Source organism: Euleptes europaea, chromosome 10 (assembly GCF_029931775.1).
Source record: "Euleptes europaea isolate rEulEur1 chromosome 10, rEulEur1.hap1, whole genome shotgun sequence".
In the NCBI taxonomy this organism is placed as follows: domain Eukaryota; kingdom Metazoa; phylum Chordata; class Lepidosauria; order Squamata; family Sphaerodactylidae; genus Euleptes; species Euleptes europaea.
This window is the reverse complement of record NC_079321.1, coordinates 50,865,737-50,891,294: the sequence shown is the minus strand read 5'-3', so window position 1 is coordinate 50,891,294 and position 25,558 is coordinate 50,865,737. Positions and strand designations below refer to the sequence as shown.

At 45.8% G+C, this 25,558-nt stretch overlaps 1 protein-coding gene across 1 annotated transcript; it reads right to left on the bottom strand.

Moving 5' to 3' along the window:
- Positions 1-263: 263 nt before the first annotated feature.
- TPBG (trophoblast glycoprotein) lies at positions 264-7,017 on the bottom strand. The gene is made up of 2 exons (XM_056856698.1): positions 5,863-7,017; positions 264-362 (listed from the first exon to the last, which is right to left on the bottom strand). The coding sequence occupies exons 1-2, from the start codon at positions 6,981-6,983 to the stop codon at positions 359-361; spliced, it is 1,125 nt and encodes a 374-aa protein (XP_056712676.1). The 5' UTR covers positions 6,984-7,017; the 3' UTR covers positions 264-358.
- Between the last annotated feature and the right edge of the window lie 18,541 nt (positions 7,018-25,558).

The following is a 25,558-nucleotide window of genomic DNA, read 5'->3' as shown; positions in this document are numbered from 1 at the left end:
AACTGGCAAGCCCACAGTTCCACTCATATTGTCAAAAGCCCAGGGTTATGTTACTCAAAGTGCATCCGTGAGGATTTTAATCCACTACTCAACAGGCCAAGTCTATTACAATGATAGAACGTATATGGTCTTAAGCAAATCATAATGGTTTCTGTCAAGCTCATCGTAATCTTCAGCGCAGTCAAAGACATGCTCATCAAGCACTTCTTCACAGCAACCAAAAAGAAGAGACTCCTCTGTTTTTCTTCTGTGGTATACATAATAGTTTACTTGCAAGCCTGGGGCCGAAAACATTCTCTTACCAAACCTTATCTTCCTTCATCACATGCACAGGGTTATTGTTGCAGCTTGTGACTGTTCAGCTGCCGAAGAAAGAAAAAAAACAAGTTAGCATTTGAACCCACCAGCTTCGTCGAGCTCCTTAAACGCCATGCTTTATCCGGCTGCAATCTGTTGATTATATAATTAATTAGCAATAGATCACAGGAAGCCACCAAATTTGGGAGGTGGAAATAAATAAAAAAACAATCGAGTATTCATAGGGCGCACTGTCGTTAAGGCTTTGTATTGGATCCTATGCTCTGCTTTTGTGGCAGGGAAACCTTTGGCAGGTGCGAGGAGCTAGGAGCACACAAAACAGTGATTGGTCAGCGGCAGAAAGCTCTTTACGCCACAAAAACTCTCTGGAATGGAGCACAGGATCCATTCCCATATTTCTAAGAGGTCAATCGATGTGGGATTTCCTGGTGTGTTAACAAGGTTGAAACAATGGTGTGTTCTTTTCACTGCCTTAGGTACTGGGATCTTCTAAGTGGGATCGGTTTCATAAGTGAAGCGGCTTTGAGCACACTGCTTCTGAACACACTTAATGGCCCTTTTATTCTGGATCTATTATATTACGTATTGATTTGGCCATCTACAGCCTCATAATCCAGTTAGAAATTAGGTAGGTTCAGAAAGCACTCAAATGAAACTGGATACTCTTTAGGAAACCAGCAAATCACAAAGGAATCACAGGGAAGCAAAATGAGAAAGTGTTTGGAATGAAGGTCACATGAGGAAGAGCAAAAGAACCAGACAAGTTTAGTTTAAAGAAAATTAACGGGGCTGTTTTCAAGTAGCTACTAGGCTGCTTTGTGGAGGACAAACCCCCCCCTTTTTTTTGCCAGAACAAGAAGACCCAAGATGGCAGAAGACATAATCTACATCCGTGTCTTCAGGTATATATTCTACAACAGAAGCTCTGTAAAATTGTGGGGGTGGGGGGTTAGTAGGCCATGGCGCTACACACAGCATAAGGACCAAGGGACCCTGTCAGGGGACAGCTCTGTACTATTGGGTTAGTAAGAATATTTTTTATGACACCTAGGGCAGAGATAGGTAGTTTTATCTCCCTTGCAAAATTAAGGATGACCCTTGAGCTACTGTGGCAGCAGAAGCAGCAGTGATAGCAGACAGGTCACAACAGAGCAGGTTTAACTTGGACATCCGTAAACGATGATTTGGTACCGGGACCAATCGCTCTGAGGAACTGTCGATTCAAAATGAAGCCATGAATATGAGGACTTGGAAAGTCTGTGTTCACACAAGGCTACTGGGGCATTAGAGAGAAAGGCGCATTTGTCATTTCAAACAAACAGCTCTTATTCATGTAAGCTGTTCCCTGTAGATAATGCAGTTTGAGTTTTGTTAGCGTCTTCAAGTGGAATAAATATTCTTCAAAGGGTCAATTTTTTTAAAAAGCCTTCCTTTGAAAATCTGATATTACACACCTTCTAAGTCCTCTCTGTTAACATAGTAATTTAGAAACATTAAGAGGCCATTACATGTAGAATAGCACAGAAGCACACAAGCTCCAGGAAAAGATATAAATAAATCTCTTCAAACTGTACTTGGGAGGGAAACTACAAGCACTTCTTTTAAGCTGCTGCAGTAGAAATACCTCCCTTGGTCGCTTTAGCCTTCTTTATTCCCTGTTTCAGCCAGGATTTAGCCAGGATCGAACGAACGTTCGGCAAAACGCATGCGTTCGATCCTGGCTGAATCTTGGCTGAAACGGAATAAAGGAGGCTGAAATGACCATGCGTTTTTGCCCTGTGAGTCTGTTTCACAGTAAGCTCTGTGAATTAGCAGTATTATTTGCAAAATAATTCCAGATGCATATCCTCTTCAAAATATTTTAAAAACCGAAGATGTCCTATGCTAAGAAATGCACAGGAAAGCATGTGATAGAACTGACTTTTGAAACAGATGTGAACAACTCTTTAATTAAGCTAACGCTACAATTCATTTCTCTCCATTTCAGATGGCTATTCTTATTTCAGTCCGACCGATTAGTACAAGATTTTTTAAAATTTAATATAAATTGTATATTCACCAAGAACTTCAATGAAAGACTATCTCATTCAAATCAATCCAAACCACACATGAGTATTAGGGCATACAGCAGTTTTCAAAGCTTTCATTTAACAAGCGATATTTCACTGTATTTATTTTTAACTTCTGCTCACACATGCATTTGTTTGGCTGATCCACATTTTACATATGACATATGACAATCACAAATTTACACTGGAATATAATTTGAGAAAGAACAGTGGAGCTGAAGCCAATAGCACCGTATGTTCACCAGGAACAGAAAGTGAGTTTCTGAAATCAGCACACAACTTGGTTATTAGAAAGTATTGCAAAACCTGGATTTACAGGAATGAAATTGTCTTTGGAAATTCTATAACCCTTCTGTTGCATTCAGTATTTATTCTTACAATGATTTTAATCAGTACCTGCTGTATTTAAAAATGCAACCTATCACATACCAATGATATTTAAGTTACAATTAGTAAAAGAAAACTTTACTGATTTTCTTTAAAGGAAAACCCACGGCACGGATTCCAGTTTCCCTCAACCGCTACAATATGGCGTCCTCTTTGAAATGGGAATTTGGAAGTCAATAAAAGCAAGAGTGGAGTTGTGTTTGCCTAAAACAAGGCAGCTGAATTTATGCATACAAGTTGAGCACAACTGCAAAATTAAGTTCTATGACATTTTGAATATAAAGTACAATACTGTGCACACACTTCAAAATAAGTGCCACTGAAGTCATGGATATTTTATTTGTGAGCAAACATGCACAGGGCCATATTGTTCAGTTGCTACAGCGAGCTATTCACATTGTGTCAGACCTCATCAAAACAATTTGCTTTCACGAGCAAAACCAAGTACCTATTAGACTAACTTGAGAGCATGAGTTGCAAACATCAAGAATGGCTATAAGTAGCTCAGCTCAATCTAAGCTTGCCTGTTAAGAGCGGATATGCAGAGTGGAACACTCAGAATGCAAAGCCAGCTAGTCTGCCCGAGTCCTTGTCCACTCCCCTTCCCAAAGCTCTGCAATGTCCACCACGCCCAGGGTAAATCTGGATGTGATTTCCATGGCATCTTACCATAAAAATGTGCATAAAATAGTCACATACAGTTCTGGAGCCATGTGCAGGTAAAAGGCATGAAACATAAATATGGATAGATAAGCAAGGCCCAGATAATTTTGCTAGATTGTCTCCAATATTGCCTTTGAACTGACATTTTATTGACTGAGTGGCTTCTTGCCTGTACCACTTCAGAATGTGTACCTGAATGTTCCTCTGTAGGAAACAAAAAATCCTCGTGTATAGAAAACTGGATATCAGGGAGCGGGGTAGCTAAGAACCTGTCCCTGACATGCCAGTTTTCCAAGTGCAGTGAATTCTGTTGTAGGGACAAGCACTCAGTTCTGTCAGCTCTCAAATGCCATCTGAAGTGGTACAGTCCAGTCATAGATTTACTATTTCATCCACTATTTGTGAAAGCTTGAGCTACTTTCAACAGATCTAATCTCCTAGGCTGAAACCCTATGCAGGCTTTGGGAGTGAGGTGAGGTCTATTGAAACTGGCATGGTTTTCATGTGCATGGGCGTGAAATGTACATAGGCTGACTTCAGCCTGCTACTCCAAGCTTAGACATGTTGGGCATGATTTCACTAAAGTTAAGCACATTTTAAAAATTCACTGATTTCATTTAGAAGGGACTAAGCCCTTGTTCAGCCCAGGCTAGCCCGATCTCATCAGATCTCAGATGCTAAGCAGGGTCGGCCCTAGTTAGTACTTGGATGGGAGATCACCAATGAATGCCAGGGTTGTTGTGCAGAGGAAAGCAGTGGCATTCCACCTGTTTGCCTCTTGCCTTGAAAACCCCATAAGGCAGGGGTGTCGAACTCAATTGTTACAAGGGCCGGATATGACATAAATGTCACTTGGTCGGGTCGGACCGGGCCATGCCTCGCCAGTCCAGATAGAGAAAGGGAGGGGGTGGCTGCCTCAGCTGGCTTGTGGGCCGGATAAGAGCTCTCAAGGGGCTGGATCCAGCCCTCGGGCCTTATATTTGAAACCCTTGCCATAAGGGGTCGCCAGAAGTCTGCTGCGACTTGACGGCACTTTACACACACACACACACACACACACACACACTTGTTTGAACTCTCTGCCACTGAAATTCATGGGAGTTTCAGTTTCCTATCGTAGATTCATTTATTCAGAAATAAGCTCTACGGAACATACTGGAACTGACTTTTGTATATGCAAACCCAGGACTGGATTGCACGAGTGTTTAAAACTTTGGCTGGATCATTTTCACTCCTCAGAAGTCAGACCTTCTGATTTCAAAGACTGCTATAAGCCAAGCAATGAGAAATGCCATGGCAGTTTAACAGGCCATCATCTGCACCCTCATGGCCATTTTTAAAAACAGGATATGAAAAATTACATGGTCTTATGAAAGAGATGGTCGTTTATGCAGACTTTAATAAACAAGTGCAAATTAGCATCACTTTGTATATTCCTCATCTCACCAAAAGGTAAACTACATTGAAGAAGACACTTCCAAGCAAACATAAATTAGCTTTATGATAAATGAAGGAGTCAGTATTTGCCGTGTTTTGTACTGGGAATATAAGTTTATCATCAAAAGAACTATGTTTATCCTATATTGTGCTACATTTCCAGACTGGAACATTAAACAACAAACTTCAGCCCAACAAACTATTTCTAGGAACATTTATTGATTCATTTAACAGTTCAAACTCAGCTCCATGTGCAGTTTTATAGTGGGTTTTTCCTTTAAAAAAAAATCCTGTATGCTTTACAAACAGTTAATAGCCTTACTAAAGTTTTCAGTTTTCCCCTGCTATGTAAAATAATCAAGTTTATGCATGCTCACTATTTTATTTGCTTATTTGTACAGAGAACTTTTTTTTTTTTAAGGAGTGTTCTAACTATGCATGTATAGTCTGTGGAATTCTTTACAGGTCAGATGCATTTAAAGAAAAGTACCAATGGACAAAACGTTTCTCCCAAAAAGTTGAGGCAGCCTTTGTTGAATGGTACTTGTTAAAAATACACTCTCACAAGGGGGAAAAAAAACCCCCACACATAAAAAGTGTCCCTTTTCTGTTTAGATACTGAGAGATCTTGGCAAGCAAGAGCTTGCAGAGAGTTGCAAAGCAAAACAGGCAGTAGACAGCAGCATGTTCCCTACATACAGCACAATCCATGCACAACTGACTGTGGGTAGTACCAACAACAACAGTAACAAAAACCAGGAAGTGTGGGTACATGTAGGCATCATTCTCTGCTTGGCACAATCGAGTCTGTGAAGTCTCTAAGGGTGTGTGCAAAGGGGCAGCAAGCACGGGGAGGGGGGGATAAAGCTAAAGTCTACCCATCATGCATAGCTATTTGTGCATGCGGCCTGCTTCCCCTACAGGGCTTCTTCAGACATCAGAATTGGAGCTGAGGTTTGTGAGCCTGGGATCCGCGTTGATCTCATACCTGTAGTGATATCCTTCCATGTGGTCTCTACAGGCATCCCTGATATTGTACATCCACTTTTTGATGCCTTTGCGGTTCAAGTACAAAACAAGCAGGAAAATCGCTCCAATGAGAGCCAAGACTATCCCAAGGAAGACGTAAGACGTCTGCAGCTGAGTCTGGTCCTCCGACGGCACAGGGCAGTCCACGTCTGTGAAGTCGAGGCTCACCAAGGGCCTGCCCCGCATCTCATCTGGAGAAGAGCATCCGAGGGTCTCTTTGGCCGGCACGAGGTCACTTTCCTTGAGCCAGTTCGCCAAGGCCTCGATCCGGCAGTCACAGACCCAAGCGTTGCGGCGGAGGTCAAGACTGCTGAAGTGGGGAAGCCTGCGGAGCTGAACAACGGTGCTGTTCCTCAGGCACCTGAGGGCATTGTCACTGAGGTTGAGGCTCTGTAGCTGAGGGAGGTTCGAGAAGTCCACGTGATACAAACCTGACAGGGAGCTGTTGCGCAGGTTCAGGTGCCGCAGGCTGGGCAGCGAGGAGAACATGTCCGCAGGCAGGGAAAGCAGGCGGTTGTTGGACAGGTCCAGGAGTGTCAAGTTGGGAAAAACCCTTTGATGGAGCAGCTCAGCAATGAGGGTCACGTTGCTTGTACTGGAGAAGGAGTCGCTCAAGTTCAGCTCCTCTATGGGACTGCTGCTGTTGCCAAAGGCCACAGCGCTGAATGACGAAAGGCGGTTGTGGCTGAGGTCTACCTGCCTCAAGCTGGGCAAGCCCGCCAAAGCATCGTCCCCCACCCACTCCAGGCAATTGCTGCTTAGGCTGAGGTAACTGAGCTGCAGAGGGGGTTCAGGGGAGAACGTGCCAGGCTGGAGGCCAGCGATGCAGTTGCCTGAGAGGAGGAGGTCCCGCACGGTACGGGGCAAGCCCCGCGGCACTTCAGTCAGGTTCTGGTTGACGCACGTCACTGTCCCGTTCTCGGAACAATGACAGGCTCTGGGACAATCGGTGAGCTGCTGAGCCAAGGCCCAGCTTGGAAAAATCACCGCCAGCAGCAACCCTTCGGTCAACGCAGCTCTCCTCCTTCTCTCCCCGACTGGTGTGGGGGGTGCAGAGCCCCAACGAGAGCACCCCAGCATCACCGCCTCTGCCAGGGGCTGCTCCTTTGCGGCACTCTCAGTTTGGTTGCCGCCGCCGCGTACCCCTTTCCTCTTGGACTCGCTGCAACGCTGGCGCCTGTAGCAAGCCGAGGGCAGGGGAAGACGAGCCCCAGCACACCCAATGCTCCTGGGTATCGGAGAACAAAACAACCCCTGCCCCTCAGCAGTGCCCTTGCTGGTGTGTCAACAGTGTTGGGTGCAGACGGGAACTCGCATCAAGTGTCAGGGACGCCCTTCTTGTATTTTTGGGGCTGGCTGCCACTGAAGAACTCAAGGGTCCTCCTTTGCGGGCACAGCCCCCCCTGAAAGCAGCAAAAGAGAGGAGATGAAAGCAACAATGCATCAATGCAACCATTCTCAGAAGAAGAGTTGGTTTTTATATGCCGACTTTCTCTACCACTTAAGGAAGAATCAAACTGGCTTACAATTACCTTCCCCTCCCCCTCCCCTCAACAGACACCCTGTGAGGTGGGTGGGGCTGAGAGAGCTTAAGAGAGCTGTGACTAGCCCAAGGTCACCCAGCTGGCTTCATGTGGAGGAGTGAGGAATCAAACCCTGTTCACCAGATTAGCATCCACTGCTCATGTGGAGGAGTAGGGAATTGAACCCAGTTCTCCAGATCAGAGCCCACTGCTCCAAACCACCGCTCTTAACCACCACACCCACGCTGGCTCTTGAGCAACATGCATCTCCCCACCTCTCCATCAGCAAAGTTGTAAAAACAAGCCCATCTGCTTACATAAAGTCACTCAGGTATCTGACTGTGCCAGGCAGTTTGGCCATGCTGTGCTCCCCCTATGCTTTGTTAGAACAATTTCTCTCTACCTAACCAACATTTGACAAACCTGGTATTGAAGGAAAACTTCCACAGGGTATTTGGGGGGGGGGTTGCTGCTTGTTTTAAAAAGCTTCTGTATACAGACCAGTCTGTCCCTTAATTTCAGATGCTGAGGATGACCAGAGGAGGGTCCATGAGTGAACTGGCCCCTACTGGAAACAGAATCTTGGATTAGATGCTGATAATTACCTGAAAGGTAGATGACCCTGAATGCAAGACAACCCCCCTGAAAAGGTTATGCACAAAAGGGTTTTTTAAATTACTATTACTGTACATAACTGAAACTGGTACCCGAGTTTTCGTGACAGCGCAAATTGACCCCCCTACCTGTCCTCCTTTCAGGTAAACAGGGTAGTCCTTGCCAGCATGGTGCAGTGGTTAAGAGCGGTGGTTAGGAGCGGTGGACTCTAATCTGGAGAACCGGGTTTGATTCCCTACTCTTCCACATGAGCGGCGGATGCTAATCTGGTGAACTGGATTTGTTTCCCCACTCCTCCACATGAAGCCAGCTGGGTGACCTTGGGCCAGTCACAGTTCTTTCAGAACTCTCTCAGCCTTACCTACCTCACAGGGTGTCTGTTGTGGGGAGGGGAAGCGAAGGTGATTGTAAGCCGGTTTGATTCTCCCTTGTGGTGAAGAAAGTCGGCATATAAAAACCAACTCTTCTTCTTCCTTGCTCAGACCCAGAGTTTCACAACCCCTCCTTCCCACCCGATCTTCAGCCCCAAACTCATCCCTCTCAAGCAGCGCATCGCCAAGATTCCTGACAGGGGCAGCTTCCTCCTATTTCAACCATCACTCCAGTCAGCATCAGTTCTGAAATAAGGCTCTACTCCACATCCCTCTTTGGAGTCTGGAACTGAGACTGCCGCTTGTCCCAAGTGAGGCGCACCAGGCACCAAGGCGCGATCTCGTTGCATGGGGTTCAAGTTTCTTCTTCTTTTTTGTTTAAAGCTGCCCCCCTCTGCTGCAAAGCAAAAAATCCTTTGCTTCGGCTCTTTCCCCCTCTCCCTTCCAACTTTAAAGTCCTCCATGTATGCATGGGAGGTTTTGCCTTGGATTTGCCACTCTTTAGATGCACATCTTCCCCATCTGAATTCTCAAAACTCAACCAGGGCCATTGATGCATGGGAGGTTTTGCCTTGGATTTGCTGCTCTCCAGATGCACGTTTCCCATCTGAATTCTCAAAACTCTGCATGGGGGCTTATTGTTGAGTTTTGAGAACTCGGATGGGGGAAACGTGCCTCTAGAGAGTGGCAAATCCAAGGCAAAACCTCCCATGCATAGGTTATTCCTCCCAAATTCCGGTGCGGTTTACTCCCAAGGAAGCATGCACCCACTTCCAGGCAGTGGCGGACTGGCCAGGGTATCAGCTTGCCAATGGCCAATGGGCCCCCTTAAACACTAGACAATATGTTAAAAATGTTAACGACCTTTCAGTAGCTGGAAAATATAATAGAAGTTCCGACACTATTACGGCATGCAGCTCACATTTTGATTCTACCTTTTCCCCACTGATGTCTTTCTTTGAAAATTTTATTTATTTCTTATAAAAATTAAACGACAGCCTTACAGTTGTGGGTGGGGCCCCCCCGCTTTGTCTCCTGGCAGCCAATATTTTGAGACCCAGTCCGCCACCGCTTCCAGGGAAATAGACCCAGGGATCCCGCCACGTGCGTACCGAATCCGCTCTCTGCTCTCTCTTCATTGGGCGAAAACGCATGGGGCAAAAACGCATGGTTGCTTTATCCTCCTTTAATCCCTGTTTCAGCCAGGATTCAGCCTGGATCGAATGCAGGCGTTTCGCCTAATGTGAGTTCGATCCTGGCTGAAACAGGGATTAAAGGAGGATAAAGCGACCGGGCGTTTTTAGGGCAAGTCACTTTATCCTCCTTTAATCCCTGTTTCAGCCAGGATTCAACGCAGGCGTTTCGCCTAATGCGCGTTCGATCCTGGCCGAAACAGGGATTAAAGGAGGATAAAGCGACCGTGCGTTTTCGCTTATTGATGCAAGGGAGGTTGCGCCTTGGATTTGCCCCTTTTAAGATGCACATCTGCTCCGTCCAGATTCTCAAAACGCAACAGTACAATGCCGTTGGTGCATGGGAGGTTTTGCCTTGGATTTGCCCCTTTTTAGGTGCGCCCGTCCCTGTTCTCAAAGCTCGACCATAAGCCCCCATGCAAAGTTTGGAGAAGCCGGATGGGGCAAAGGTGCGCTCGGAGAGCGGCAGATCCCAGGCAAAACCTCCCGTGCATCCATGGCCTTTCCCCCTCTGCCCGCTTCTCCACCCCGGGGGAGTCCGGCGTGCCCGCGGAGCCCGAGCCCTGGCCCCCTCACCTGCCGGCGCCTCGCTCCCACCGGTCCCGCGCCAACTCCGCCGCCGAGTGCCAACTCCGCAACTTTCCCCCCGCCGCCGGCTCTCCTGCCCAGCCTGGCCCGGCCTCCGCGGCCCGGAGAAACCAATTGCGGCCGCAGCTCGGGGGTGGGGGGAGCCGCCCCGCTCCTCGCGCCACGCCCGCGCTGGGAGCCCCAGCCGCCCGGCTTCCCGACCCCCCCCCCGGCTGCGAATTGGTAGCGTCTTCCCACCTCCCGATGGGCTGGACCGCGGCTGGTCCCTTTTGCAGAAGCCGCGCAGAGTCCTGGGCGCCGGAGGGGAGGTGGGCTGGCGCGGCTCTCTGCGTACGCTCAGAGGTGCTCGCGGCTTTATGATTAGGGTTGCCAACCCCCAGGGGGTTATGCAAAACATTTTTTTTCCCATGGCTGTGACTACTTTCAGCACTGGTTTTCGTTTAGGGGTGCGATCTCCAGGTGGTGGCTGGAGATCTCCTGCGATGGCAACTGATCTCCAGGCGAAAGAGGTCAGTTCCCCTGGAGAAAACGGCCGCTTTGGCCATTGGACTCTATGGCATTGAAGCCCCTCCCCCAAGCCCCTCGGGTTTTCGTTTAGGGGTGCGACCTCCAGGTGGTGGCTGGAGATCTCCTGCGATGGCAACTGATCTCCAGGCGAAAGAGGTCAGTTCCCCTGGAGAAAACGGCCGCTTTGGCCATTGGACTCTATGGCATTGAAGCCCCTCCCCCAAGCCCCTCAGGTTTTCGTTTAGGGGTGCGATCTCCAGGTGGTGGCTGGAGATCTCCTGCGATTGCAACTGATCTCCAGGCGAAAGAGGTCAGTTCCCCTGGAGAAAAGGGCCGCTTTGGCCATTGGACTCTATGGCATTGAAGCCCCTCCCCCAAGCCCCTCGGGTTTTCGTTTAGGGGTGCGATCTCCAGGTGGTGGCTGGAGATCTCCTGCGATTGCAACTGATCTCCAGGCAAAAGAGGTCAGTTCCCCTGGAGAAAAGGGCCGCTTTGGCCATTGGACTCTATGGCATTGAAGCCCCTCCCCAAACCCCGCCCTCCTCAGGCTCCGCCCCCCAAATCTCCCGCCGGTGGAGAAGAGGGACCTGGCAACCCTGGAGGGAGCAGAGCGCAATGGGCTGGAAAGCAAGAGCGGGCAGGGAATAAAGGAGTTTTTGTTCAGTGGTTTTTTTTTTTAATATTTAGCGGGTCTCTTTGTGCCTTTGGAAGCTGGCAGCAGTCCAACAGGTGCAGATGTTCTCAGGATGGGCATTTAGGCCCCCTGCCTGCCCTTTTACCTGTAGTGTGAGCCGCAGGTGGTAAAGCTCATTGCTTTGCTGTGAAATCTTCACCCACCGACCTTGGCTGATCGGTCCCCCAAAATCTCCAGGTATTTCCCAGCCCAGAGCCGGCAACCCTATTTGTGATTGTGGCAGGTGTTCTGGGGCTGAGCCCTGCCTTGCATGAAGGCCTGGCTAGTTAATGGGAACGGCAAACGGTAGTCTTGAAATAACTCCTTTGTAGTACATTGGTAATACCAGGCCTGACGTTTTCTCTAGGGTTGCCAGGTCTCTCTTTGCCACCGGCGGGATGTTTTTGGGGTTTGGGGAGGGGAGGGACTTCAATGCCGTAGAGTCCAGTTGCCAAAGCGGCCATTTTCTCCAGGGGAATTGATCTCTATCGGCTGGAGATCAGTTGTAATAGCAGGAGATCTCCAGCTATTACCTGGAGGTTGGCAACCCTAGTTTTCTCCTTTGCTAAAGTGCTGAATCGGTGTAGCGAAACTGGGGGAAATTGACTTGGCAGCGATTGTGGCCAGTGTGAATGGCCTGGTATACAACAGAGATGGGCACAGGAATGTCACTGGGCACTTTAACACATGCCGAATAATGCACTTTCAATCCACTTTCAGTGCACTTTGCAGCTGGATTTTACTGTGAAACGGCAAAATCCACTTGCAAACTATTGTTAAAGTGGACTGAAAGTGCATTATTCAGCATGAGTGAAAGCATCCACTGACTGTGTCACTTGCATCCCTGGGCCTTTTGGCCTCACTCATTTAGGATTTTTTATCGTCTATACTAATGTGTTTTTATATTATATGCCAGCTGAGGGAAATGTTGCCCTGTATCTGACGAATTAAACAAAAATCAGGGGTCCCAATAAATCAGTTACCATTAAGACCTGTCTGTTTAAACTTTCTGAATTATTTCTTTGATTAATCCCTCCATATGTGTCTGGAGAAGTGAATTCTGACTTCTGAAAGTTCATAGTAGAAAACATTTTGTTAGGTGTCACTAGATTTTTGTTTTATTGAAGCCTTCTGCTAGTTCCACTATCATCTATTTTCAAGCACTTCTGTGAGGGGGGAGGTGTCCAACAGTACCATCCTAAACAGAGTTAGGCCCTTCTTGGTCCACTGAAGTCAATAGGCTTAGAAGGGTGTAACTCTGCTGTGGATGGCATTGCAAATGGCTCCTCCAATGCGTTCTGACACTTGCCTTCACCTAGCTTTTAATGCAAAGGTGCTTTCCTGAGGCAAAGCTATGTTAGGAGCTCTTCCGGAGACTGAAATGTGCTTCGGAAGCTCGGGTTGCACAGATGGCGCATGAGCCACAAGACTGGCTCAGGGGAAGAGCCTCTGCTTCTCATGCAGAAGATCCTCGGTTCAATCCCTGACATCTCCATTTAAAAGGACCAGGCAGTAGGTGATGTGAAACACCTCTGTCTGAGACTCTGGAGAGCTGGTGCCAGTCTCAGTAGACAGTACAGTCCCTGATGGACCAATGGTCTGATTCAATATGACGCAGCTCCATGTGTGGGCACTGAGGAAATGGGTAGAAATTATTCCTATACAAAACAGGAAATGTTCCAAAGAGATTAGGTTTATAGGGACCCCCGAATTGATTTTGAGTCATCGTGATGATGTCACGTCACCAAGGAAGTAGTGAGATCTGAACAAAGTAATTTGTCAGATTTGTCAAGTAAAATGTGGCCACCCCCAAAACTCTGACTACTCCTTTCTAAACTTTATTGGCTGTAAAGCTGTTCATGATCCAGTGAACGGTTTTCCAGAATCTTCTTAAAACTAAGAGCCACAACATATTCCATATTCCATAGTGCTCTTTATGCTCAAATTACAACCAGAGAGTTGAGGGACACCCTATGCTTTGATTGCAAAGGGATAGCTGTGTTAGTCTGATGTAGCAAAATAAAACAATAGTCCAGTGGAAGCTTAATGACTAACAACATTTATCTCAATGTGAGCTTTCATAAATCACCACTCACTTCTTCAGATATGCATGGAAATCAAATCGATAATCCTTACATGGCAGGTTACAAAGGGGGAGGGAAGGCAGAGGGTTAATGCCATCATGGGTTTAATCCCATCAAGTGAAAGGATAGGGGCTTGATAGCTAGTGAGTGAGTGGGAGGTAAATATTTTTGCACTTTCTATGTCTCTCTGCCCTGTGGACTTCCCTGTAACTACTCATGTATATTTGAAACGTATATTTGATTTTGCTGCCTGGAAACCTCCTGGAAAGGGTTTGGCCACATATTTATAGCAATCCGATTGTGTTCTTTCTTAACAGTGTCACAAAATAGCGATGTCAAGAAAGTTCTGTGTAATGCCTTGCAATTGGCAGTTGGAAATGCTCTGAGGAGTCCCAACAGGGACAGAATATTGTGTGCTGACCTCTAATTTGGGGCTTCCCATCTGTAATCACAGGCTGGCTTCCCAGTTACACAGAAGCCCATTAGTGGTGTGCTGTCAGGATTCTGGCCCACTGAGAATACAGTGCCACACTAAGGGCCTTGGTAGCCGATGCAGAACTGACGCCAGAGAACATCTGCACTGGCAGATTGGGGGCATGGCCTTTGTGAAATACACCGCTCGTCTTGCAAGGCCCAAAGGAATAGAGAAGAGCCTAGCGTGAGCTGTACCAGCACTCCTGAAAAGGGTGACCAGAGGCAATTTACAGTACAGGATATCTATGGGTGTGCATACATGGGAAAGTTTGCAACTTTCTTCCCTGTGGCGCTGCAGCATGACAAAGTGATCCTGTTAAAACATCTTTTTCGACCTGACTAAGTCCCCGAGCACTAAGAATGCCCATTGCACCGCAAAAGGAAAACTGTCAAGTGTCACTTCTTTAGAAAATTGGCTAGTTGGAATACTGTATCTGTGACTATCAGAGCAATCCTCAACAAAACCTTCTAAACCCATTGACTTCAGCGGGGGTTGGAAGGATAGAATTCTGCTTAGAGATGCACTATACTTTCACCACTAGTATATGGATAAGAATAGAAGACAAACTGGAATTTAGTTTTGATGTACTGATAGTATGCACGCACCTTAAAATGTTTCCAAATCATATATCTTGGCCCAAACAAAATACTTTCAACAAAACACAGCAAATCAATTCACTGTGGAGGATGCTTCATAATATTATTGAATTTAAACTAGTTTACACTTGCTATGATTCCCCATGTAAGTGCTTCTGGGTGAAATTTTACTTAACCGAAATAGTTTGAGTCAGCAAAGCCATTGAACTGCATATTTGAGACGTAAAATTTAAGCCACAGACTTAAGCATCTAGTCTCCGTAATGGGGATGCTTCAGAAATGTCTAGCTTGAAAACTAAAGGTATGGTCTTGCACTGTTTCAATAAGTTAATGATTTGGTGTTAATGTTTATCATAGCCGTCAATTTCTTTTGTGTGTCTCTGTGTTACATTATATATATCTTTGCATAAAGCTGTCTGTTTTCCCCAGAATATATTTAGTTGTCTTCTGCAAATTGATGGCTTTGCATATCGGTCTTCTTAAACAACTGATGAGCAAATGGAAAGTTATTTATTAGAGTACCAAGCTGGGGGTAAAGTGTAGACAGCTGGGGAAGGCAATGGCAAACCACTCCATAAACATAGTCTACCTAGTAAACGTCAGGATGTGACCTTACCCCATGGGTCAGTAATGACCCAGTGCTTGCACAGGGGACTGCCTTTACCTTTAATTTAACTTAACAAGTGTCAGCATATATTGTTCAAATAGAAAACAGTTTACAAGCATGTTAGTGGGGCTGGCTTGCCGTATTCATGATGAATAACTTACTGTAGAAAAGAGCAAGAGTCCAGTAGCACCTTAAAGACTAAGAAAAATTTCTGGCAGGGTATGAGCTTTCGTGAGCTACAGCTAACTTCTTCAGATACAGCTAGAATGTGAGTCCATCTATCCTTAAGTAGAGAAGAGCATTACTATTGCTGGGCATAGTAAATACCTACTGATTTTTGTTTCTCACTGCAGGAATGTGGATACCCTGGAGTACCAGGGACAGCTCATACAACCATCAACTACTTTATACAATCTGAGTGAGTCAGAGTGTTTACTACCAGAAATGGTGCTGTATAAAAATAGATTGCAGACTTAATGTGAAAAGGGATCTTTGGAATGTAATGTAATTGTTCTGCTGGTTTGCTCTGTCATCTTCAGCCAAGCCATGAAAAGGAGTTATAACTGGATCACATTTACTAGACTTGAATCTCTCATGTTTACTTTCATCAAAACAAGAGGGAGAGACCAGTGGACTTGGTTTTTTTAAGCTAATTTATTCAAAAGGACACGATCCAGTCAATACTAAGCACTTTTAAGTCCCTTTGGGCTGAAGTCTTACTGGGTTCTTACTAAAAAAGCTGCTTCCATTGCTAATGGTTCACTCCATCCTGAAAGTACCTGAAACTTCCCAGAACAATTTTGTTACTCTTACTAAAATCCCTTTGGTTTCCCTTGAAATCCTTCACATATTTTTTTTGCGTGGAAGAGTTTCCAATTTTGCTTCAGTATTTGAAAAATGGGTGGCAACGCTTTGGACCAGTTGAAGGTTGTGGGTAGTCTTCAGTGGCACAGTTTCATAGAACACATTTCAGTCATCTAGGCTGGCGTCAGAGATGATCATGTCTGTATCTCTGCTACATTAATGAGATTAGTTGGTGAATTAGCAGCTGTTGATAAAAGGCATTGCTGCTCACTGGGGATCCAGCAGCAAAGCCTGATCCTGGGGGAGCCCCAAGCCACAGAACTAGTCCTTCAGGGAGGCTGCAGTCTTATCCAGAACCCAGGTGGTTGGATGTCCCATCATCTTTATCATCTCTGTCGTACCTGGACTGAGCATCAGTCGATGCGCCCTCAAACAGTCCATTACTACCTCCAGAAACCTATTCCAGAGGACTCCATCCACTGCTTCATCTAATTCAAGGGAAATGGAGCTGGTTGTCATGTTAAACCTGCACCAGTTAAAACTCACAGATAGCTGGAAGGAATCAACAATCTGAAATAATACATTTACAGCGCATTCCTGAGGTTTCGCCTCGAAACCTCTTAGGAGGCGGCGTGACCTCACCGCCAGCATAAGTGCGTGTAATCGCGCGATTACACACATGCAGGTGGCGAGGCCAGTCATGCTGGCAGCCGAGCGCTGCGGGACCGCGCCTCACCCCTCCACTGGCGCAGCCTCTCCATGTCGCAGGCCACAGCGTAGAGAGGCTGCGCCGGCGCAGGGGGGCTTTACGGGGGCGTTCCAGGGGTAGGAGGCGCTGGTTAGGTGGCTTCCTATCCCCGTTCAGCCCGGTATGCTGGCGCCGGGAATGGCGGTGCTGCGCCTGCTTTTTAGCAGGCGCAGCCTCGCCGTTCCTTATGGGGCGAAAAGCCCCGGTAAAACAAGAAAAAGCTGCAAAACGGCTTTTTTGTTTTGTTTTACGGCGTACAGGAATCGGCTTAGGAAGAGGCGCCACTGCGCCTCTTCCCCATTGTCCCCGAACGCTGTCAGCTCAGGAATGGACTGATAGTGTTCTACCAGAAGAGAGTCAGTGTGGTGTGGTTAGGAACGGTAAACTCTAATCTGGTGAACCAGGTTCAGTTCCTCCACTCCTCCACATGAAGCCTGCTGGATGACCTTGGGCCAGTCACGGTTCTCTCAGAAATCTCTCAGCCCACACAGAGGCAGGCAATGGCATCTCTGAAGTCTCTTGCCTTGAAAACCCTACGGGGTCGCCATAAGTCAGCTGTGACTTGACGGCATGCACACACACACAGCAGAAGGTAACTGTACGATGGCAGTAAAGATTATTACTTTGCATGTCTATTTTATCCATGAACTGTTTTTGATATTCTAGATGTTTAAAAAAATCTTCTGTCAGTGTTTTGAGCTCCCGTTAGTGAAAAAGCTGGTTGAAAGTCTGCAGTGCCAACTTCACAAGTGTCTGGAAATCCTCTGTTGTGTCTTATAAACTCAGCACAGTGAGCAAATCCTAGATGATAGGACAGGTGCCTGACAGGGTTATTTTTGCTCAGCAGTTATCTCATCTGCTAGTTCCTTGAAGAGAGTATTTTGTGTTAATTTCTTAACATTAAACTGCCAGATTTCTTTTATCAGTTCTGGGACTTTCTTATTTCAAGCACAAAGCCTATAAAAAGGATTGACCTCTTGGAAGAAATAGCCTTGTGCCTGGAGAGAATAAAAAGACTTCTAAAAACCCTTGTAAACTTCTCGTACAAGAGACAACGGTATCAATTAAAAAAACAAAACAAAACTAAGGCTTTGCTAATACTAGCTCTGTTTAGGGTTCATTGTGAATTCAGTATTTCATGAAGGGAGGACCTGGTGGTACCTACCTATCTCCTGCCGCTGACATTATGTACAAGTCATAAAACTGTCAAAGATTCATCTTTAATCTCGGCATGAGTAGAGAAAGGCCTGGAGAAAACTGGCAAGCTTTGTCACTTTAATGGGGATCTGCAGACTCCCTGAGAGGCAGGAGAAAAACCTTGAATTTCACCAAGGCTTTACTAACTGTAAGCTCCAGGACTGATTTGCTTCCTTCCCACCTCTGCAGTCATCAGAATTTCTGTGGAACTGATGCAGCTTCTGTAGACTTGCTGCTGATATGGGGTGGGGTGGAGCTGTGTAGGGACCTCTGACAGTTTGACCCCTGACAGTGCCTCAAGTACAGGGCCTTGACACCCTATCTCAGGGGTGGGGAACCTTTTTCCCGCCAAGGGCCATTTGGATATTTATAACATCATTAGCAGGCCATACAAAATTATCAACTTAAAAATTAGCCTACCAAGCCCCAAGCAGGCAGCTGCCTCAGATGACCTTCCCTGCGGGCAAGCAGGCTTGCATCCAACTGGTGGCGCACTCACCCACCTGGCGGCACAGGATGGTCTGTTGCACCAGCCGGGCGTAGCAATCCAGCCACGCACTGGAGTTGCTCCTGCTCCGCACGGTTGGGGCTGGATTCTACAGCCGGCTCCTGCTACCTCCGCCTGCAGGGGTGAAATGAGGACACACTGGCTAAGAATCCCCCCCTGCGCATTCTGGCCCTGCCCCATTTAACCCCTCCATTGTCACCACTTCTGCCCCCAGCCCTCTTGTAGTACAGAGGGAATATGTTTCTCCATGACCCGGGTGGGAAAGGGTTAACACAGTTTCTTGGGTGGTCCTAGCAGCTCCATAGCTAACGACTCTTCTGCAAGGGGGAAAAAAGGTTCCTTTTCTCAGCAAAACAAACTCACATCTGCCTTGAATAGAGGCTATTCCTGTCCGCGGGAGGGGGCAGATCGCCAGTCTTAGACCCTTCTGAGCTAGAGATCTGCCAGGACCAACAAAGGGCCAGACCAAAATGATTTCGCGGGCTTTAAACGGAGCCTGGCCCTGATGTTCCCCACCTCTGCCCTATCTCATGCAGTAGACTACTGTTGGGGGGGGGAGTGTTAAAAGCTCTCCATACCCCTCCTCCCCTGGATCTCTCCGCTATGTCTCTCTGTGGCTATTTGTCTGGATGAGAAGGGCATTCGGGTCTTCAGCTCTTCATTGCCTTGTACTCATTTTTTTTTTAATGTATCTTTGTTTATCCAAAAATAATGCTTCTGGAAGCACAGGCAGTTCTCTCATTTCAATGCAGCTAAGCATAGGTCTTATTTCAGTTTGCAGTCTGAACTAAAGAATGCATAGGATTGCCAAGCAATTTCCTGATTGTTGGGTACCTGCCCTCATAACCTGGGCTCACAATGACTCTGGGATTAGATGAAAAAATTGTATAGCACCTTGTAGGGACAGAGCTGGGGGTGTGGCTTATGAGGACCAGTGAGAGGAGCAAAATTGGGTGTGATGTGGGTCGCGGATTTCATTACGGCCCCTTTTCTTGATTTGAGTACTGGAAGAGAGGGAAGGACCACTACATTGGGATGACAGTTAGCCAAATGCCACCACTGATTTCTTTATGTACGATGTACGATGAGATAAAAGTGCAACAACAATTTGGTCTGCAGTTTGGTCTGAATGTATAAAAAAAATCAGCACTGGACAAAAAACAGGATGGCAGCAGATCAAACATGGGAATGCAACGGTTTGGAATAAGCACAGGAATGATGTCAGTGCCAGAGAAAATGGCTACTAGGGAAGCATCCCAGAACTCTTCGTGTGTAGGAGTGGGGAAACCAATCCAGTTCACCAGATTAGACTCCACCGCTCATGTGGAGGAGTGGGGAATCAAACCCGGTTCTCCAGATCAGAGTCCACCACTCCAAACCACTGCTCTTAACCACCACACCCACGCTGGATGGGTCAAACGGTCCAGGTGTGAAAGTAACTTACATTGATTCCTGGTACTGTTTCTCTCAGGGGGCTCTCAGGAGAAGCCAGGGGGGATCACTTTGGCCACTTCATTACTGGTACTTCCTAACAGCCCATATCCCATCGGCTGGCAATTGCATATTCTATTCTACACTCATAATAAGTTTGATCCAGCAAAAAAATAATAATAATAAAAAAAAGGAACCTGGAGATGCCTTCATGAGATTTTGAAGTAAGGCTTCATGGAAACAAGTCATGTCCCAGAAAGCTAAACAAAGGAAACAGGCATGCCCATGGGGCAAAATAGGAGGAAAAGTAATAAGGAATAGAGAAAGGTCTAAGAAAAGAGGAGAGGATGAGACAGTAGCTCGGATGAGGGACTTTGCAATATGCTTGCCTAACTTAATAGAAAATGATGTTAGTATGTGTATGCATATATTCCATAATATGTATGATATTCTAATTTTCACACCCAAAATACTCTGGAATTTGGAATGTTAATCAGGATTACTTGCACAAAGAAATGTGATGTAGCACCAGTCATTCATAACGTTTCTTGGCAAAAAGTTGTTAATATTTGGTGGGTCTGGACCTGCACTGAGACGTTTTTGTACTGGCAGCTCAAGGACTCTGAAGAAGTCCTTCTTTTCTCAGCAAGCCTTTGTATGAAGGCTTCTTTGTATGAATTTGCTTCGCTGTCTCTGCTATCTGGAACCGTAGGAAGTTCCAGGAGCATTCTTTTACAGGATTGAAGTCATTGGAAGAAGAGAAAATGGCAGATTTGTTTATGTACAATCTGAACAGGCAGGTGTGTATGGGGTGGGTTGCCAGCCTCCAGGTGGTGGCTGGAGAACTGCTGCTATTGCAACTGATCTCCAGCTGACAGAGATCAGTTCCCCTGGAAAAAATGGCCCCTTCAGCAATTGCACTCTGTCATTGAAATCCCTCCCCCCTCCAAACCCAACCCTTCTCAGGCTCCACACCCAAAATCTCCAGATATTTGCCAACCCGGAGCTGGCAACCCTAGGTGGGAGGGAATGTAAATATTAAAAAAACGTCACAGTGTAGGACCCACACATCTGAAAGACTGTCCCCATATGTCCCTGGGTACCAACAATGGTCTTTTGCTTTCCACATTTTAGTGCCCCCCACTTAAGCAGCCCTCTTGGAATCTACTAGAGCCCATTCCTTTTCTTTAGTGACTTTTACCTTCCTGGGGAGGTAGGGGGTGCCACTCAGACGTTTTTAGGAGGTGCTGTAAAGCCATTTTATTTGTGAGGGCTCTTAAGTTGCAGGTATTTTCTTGGTGTGTTGGGGGGGGGTAATGGGGTTTTCTGAATTACGTTATGTTTTTAATTTTTGGAGTTGTAAGCTACCTTGAGCTACAAGGGAAAGGTGGGGTATATTTTTTAATAAATAAAACCATGCTGGTCATTCAAACAGCATCTGCTTTGGAAAAACAAGCAACATTTCATTCTCTTTTTTGCTATTCAGTTGCACAACGACTCTTTTCCTTACCTGGATATCTTCCAGACTTCCAGCGTGGTTCCGTTCTCTTCCACCTAAACATCTCATGTGGGGCATCTCCTCAGCTAGTAGACACCAGCCGTCAAAAGTGTTAAGCAAGCACTTACAGCTATCAAACTCTGCAGAAGCCCTAAATTGAGGTAATTTGACATATCCAGAGAGGATGCACACACTGGAGTTCCACTGTCAATCTTCCTTGTAGGTCTCCAAAATTAGCCCATTCCTGTATGCTCTATCATAAAGATAAGAGTACAGAAAATGTACCAATTAAAATGATAGCAAAAAACGGGACACTGAGCGTATGATTGAGTTCAGTGTCTCCAATTTCACAGACCACATAGTTTTCAAAGTACGTGCAATGCCCTACCTTAAAGGAGCCCAGAAAAAGGATTTTTTGAAAGCGTACTGGAATGCTCAGTGTTGTAACACATGAATATATTTTCCCTGGACTGTGGGCCAGTGGAGAAGCGGGCAGAGTAAGCTGCAAAATGTTCCAAGAGCCAGGATACTTCAACTAGAACAGCAAACTAGTGACCCTATTATTGATTACTGATTTTTGCGGGTACAAAGGTTTTCACAGATATAGTTAAGAACTGTGAAAGCAGTGAGAGCTCAGCATTCTTAACAGTCTATCCAGCCTTCCTTTACTGAAGTGAGCTTTTTGTTCATTTTATTGTTGTAAAGAAAAAGGTAAAGGTCCCCTGTGCAAGCACCGGGTCATTCCTGACCCATGAGGTGACGTCACATCCCGACGTTTAATAGGCAAACTTTGTTTACGGGGTGGTTTGCCAGTGCCTCCCTTTACCCTCAGCAAGCTGGGTACTCATTTTACCGACCTTGGAAGGATGGAAGGCTGAGTCAACCTTGAGCCGGCTACCTGAACCTGACTCCCATCAGGATGAAACTCAGGTCGTGACCAGAGCTTGGACTGCAGTACTGCAGCTTACCACTCTGTGCCATGGGGCTCCTGTTGTGACTCCCCTTATTTTCGTGCTATCCACTTAAAAATACTAAAATTGCAACTCATTTTATAAGTTTTGTATATTGACTGGAGAATTTTGTCACTAGGAATGAATCCATACAGTACCAGACAAGATCAGGAGACATTTAACATTTTTTTAAAAAAACATTCCATATCTCACTTTATGCAGTATCTTTGAGCGCTAACTATTTTGAATCGTGCCAGCTGTGCTGGTGAGGTAGCATGGCATGTTCAATTGCTGAATCGACACTTTGGAGTTGCAGTCCGAACTCTGTGGTAAAAATGGAAAACATCAGCTGGGATGACAACATCACACAAGGACTGGTTGAGGACAGGGGGAAAAAAACCTCTTTTGAGATGTGGAAAAGCTAAAAGTCAAACTGTATATACAACACAATACAAGCCTTTATTGGCATATAAAAAGGAAGAACATAGATTTGGATAAACTGTACATGATATTTAGTTATGTGGATGCCTTTCCTGTTTTGATCATTGGATATAAAGGAAAAGCCTGTCACTTCTAAGAACAGAAGGGGAAGCCTCTGATCAAGGAAAAAGAAAATCACAGAGCAGGATGCAGTTTAGAGAAGCCTTTTCTCCCTAACCAAAAATGTTTCACATGTTAGTGACAAGAACCTCCCCTCTCCTTTATCAGAGTTATCTCATGTCGCCTTAGTAGCTGCTAGCCCTCTTTTCAACCTTGGTCCCTCTTTAATGATGTTTTTTTGTCTCTTTTCCTCTCTCGCCATTCTCCCCCAAGCTACTGGACATCTGAACAGGTAGCTATGACTTGCTTGGAACTTAAAGGGCTGATTTTTTAATCACATAGGCTAGAGGCGATTAACAAGGTCGCCTATTATATATTTTATTGCTATGTGTAACCATTTGCCTTTTGTCTTTATGATTCCTTTTCACTGTTGGTCATATTTGTTTTCATTTATGTAATGTCTTTTATTTGGGGATAAGAGCGGTGGTTTGGAGCGGTGGACGCTAATCTGGTGAACCGGGTTGGTTTCCCCACTCCTACACATGAAGCCAGCTGGGTGACCTTGGGCTAGTCACAGCTCTCTTAGAGCTCTCTCAGCCCCACCTACCTCACAAGGTGTCTGTTGTGGGGAGGGGAAGGGAAGGTGGTTGTAAGCCGGTTTGATTCTTCCTTAAGTGTAAAGAAAGTCAGCATATAAAAACCAACTCTTCTTCTACTTCATGACTTCGTTTATCCATAGTTTTTAATTGCTCTGCCTGAAATGCCATCAGAAGCTTTGTTTATTCCTGCACTTGTCTATACATTATATGTATTTTATGTATTATCTTTTCTTTTTGCTTAAAGGTTTATTATTTTGTATTATTTTATTTGCAGGCTTGTACATTGCACTTAATAAACAATTTCCATATATTTTAATCCAACTTCTGAATATCTGTGTGCTCCTTACTTGGTATTACCGCACCCGTTGTGGCAAATTAGGACTCAGGTTTCCAACCTTAACTCAGTGACCACGGACAATCCCATAATGCTATTGGTGTGTTCCCAGCAAGCCTAGGGTACAACCCGATACTAGACACACCATTGGCCTATTGAGATCAGCAAAGTGTTGTACACAGGATCCTGATGAAGAGACATTAGCTGATAACTCCTTTTCTTTTTTTCCTTTTAACATACAGTCTGGAAAAAAAACTTGAACACTGTGTTATGTTATTTTTGTTGGTCTTAAAAAGGTATTACATGGCTTTTTTAAATTTTATTTTGAAAGCCAAATACTCCTCCCCCTTTCACTCCAGTGAGAAAGCAGTTGTCTCATTCTTGGGTAAAGAAGTGAAAAACAACAACAACTAGAGAACAACACAATGTTAGCATAGGAAGCACAGGGAGTTTTATTGGCTGGAAGGGCCCTCCTCGTGTTCAACTTCATTTACTGTATTTATATTTTGCCTTTCTTGTATCATGGTTTGGAAAAGTACACATTTTCATATATCATACATTTTGCAGGAGCTCTTGGATGGAGAATCTACGGTAACTCAAACTAGAGCCAGCATATTTCTTTCCCTTTAGGGGTCGCCAAAAGTCAGCTGTGACTTGATGGAACACACGCAAAAAAAATGTTCTGCATTTAGAAACCGGTATTGGAACTATCATCCACCTACCAACTTCAAAACAGCACTGAGAAGAAAACTAAAAGTGTTTCAACAGTGCCATCATATGGCCAAAGCTATGAACCTTACCACATGTGTACAACTGAACAGCATAAAATCATTAGCATCATTCCATAAATGGGAAGGACTGGTTTATTTTATTAATGCCTTTTTTCCAACTCGTTATTTCTGAATAAAAGATTCCAAAAGCTGCAATCCCATGGTCTGAGTTTTAAGCACACTTACAGTGCCATCCTGTACTGGCATTCTTTCCTGGGTGAATAGTCTTGAGTAGCATTTTGGGTAGACTTGCTTAGGGTTGCATTACAAATGGATGTCAATGGAACATAGATTTGATTGATAACAATAGTAATGGTGGGAGCCACTTCCCCATGGCTAATTTCTACACTTCTTTGGCAACAATGGGATGGAGGGTCCAAATCAGAGAGTCAGGATGGCATAGAACAAACCACTAGAGTGTCAGAAGGCAAGGGGTTAAAGTAACAAAGTTCTTCTCTCATACTAAGGGTATAGGGTAAATGTCCTATTCACTAGCTAGTGTGCCAGGGATACCAAGAACAGACCAAGATCAGACCCAGCAAGCACTTTTCAAGACTTATTACAGGCTAGACTGAACAGCTGTTGATCCAGCAAAAGCTGGAGCTCAACTAGAGCCTTGTATGGGAAGCTACCCTTTTCCCGTAGCCAGAGTTGGGTCTGGATCCTGTGAAGATCTGGGAAGTGAAGCTCTCCTCCTTCAGGAGACTAGGGTGCCGGATGACTTGTCAGGCATGTGGTTCACTTAGGGTTGCCAGGTCCCTCTTTGCCACCAGTGGGAGGTTTTTGGTGCGCAGCCTGAGGGCGGGGTTTGGGGAGGGGATGGACTTCAATGCCATATAGTCCAATTGCCAAAGTGGCCATTTTCTCCAGGGGAACTGATCTCTATCAGCTGGAAATCAGTTGCAATAGCAGGAGATCTCCAGCTAGTACCTGGAGGTTGGCAACCCTAGCTTCACTTGATGTAGGCTTCCGCTCTGGCTCTTCACTTTTTTTGTTCTTAGGGTCCTGTGGGATGCTGTTTGGGTGCTGGGGGTGGATGGGTCC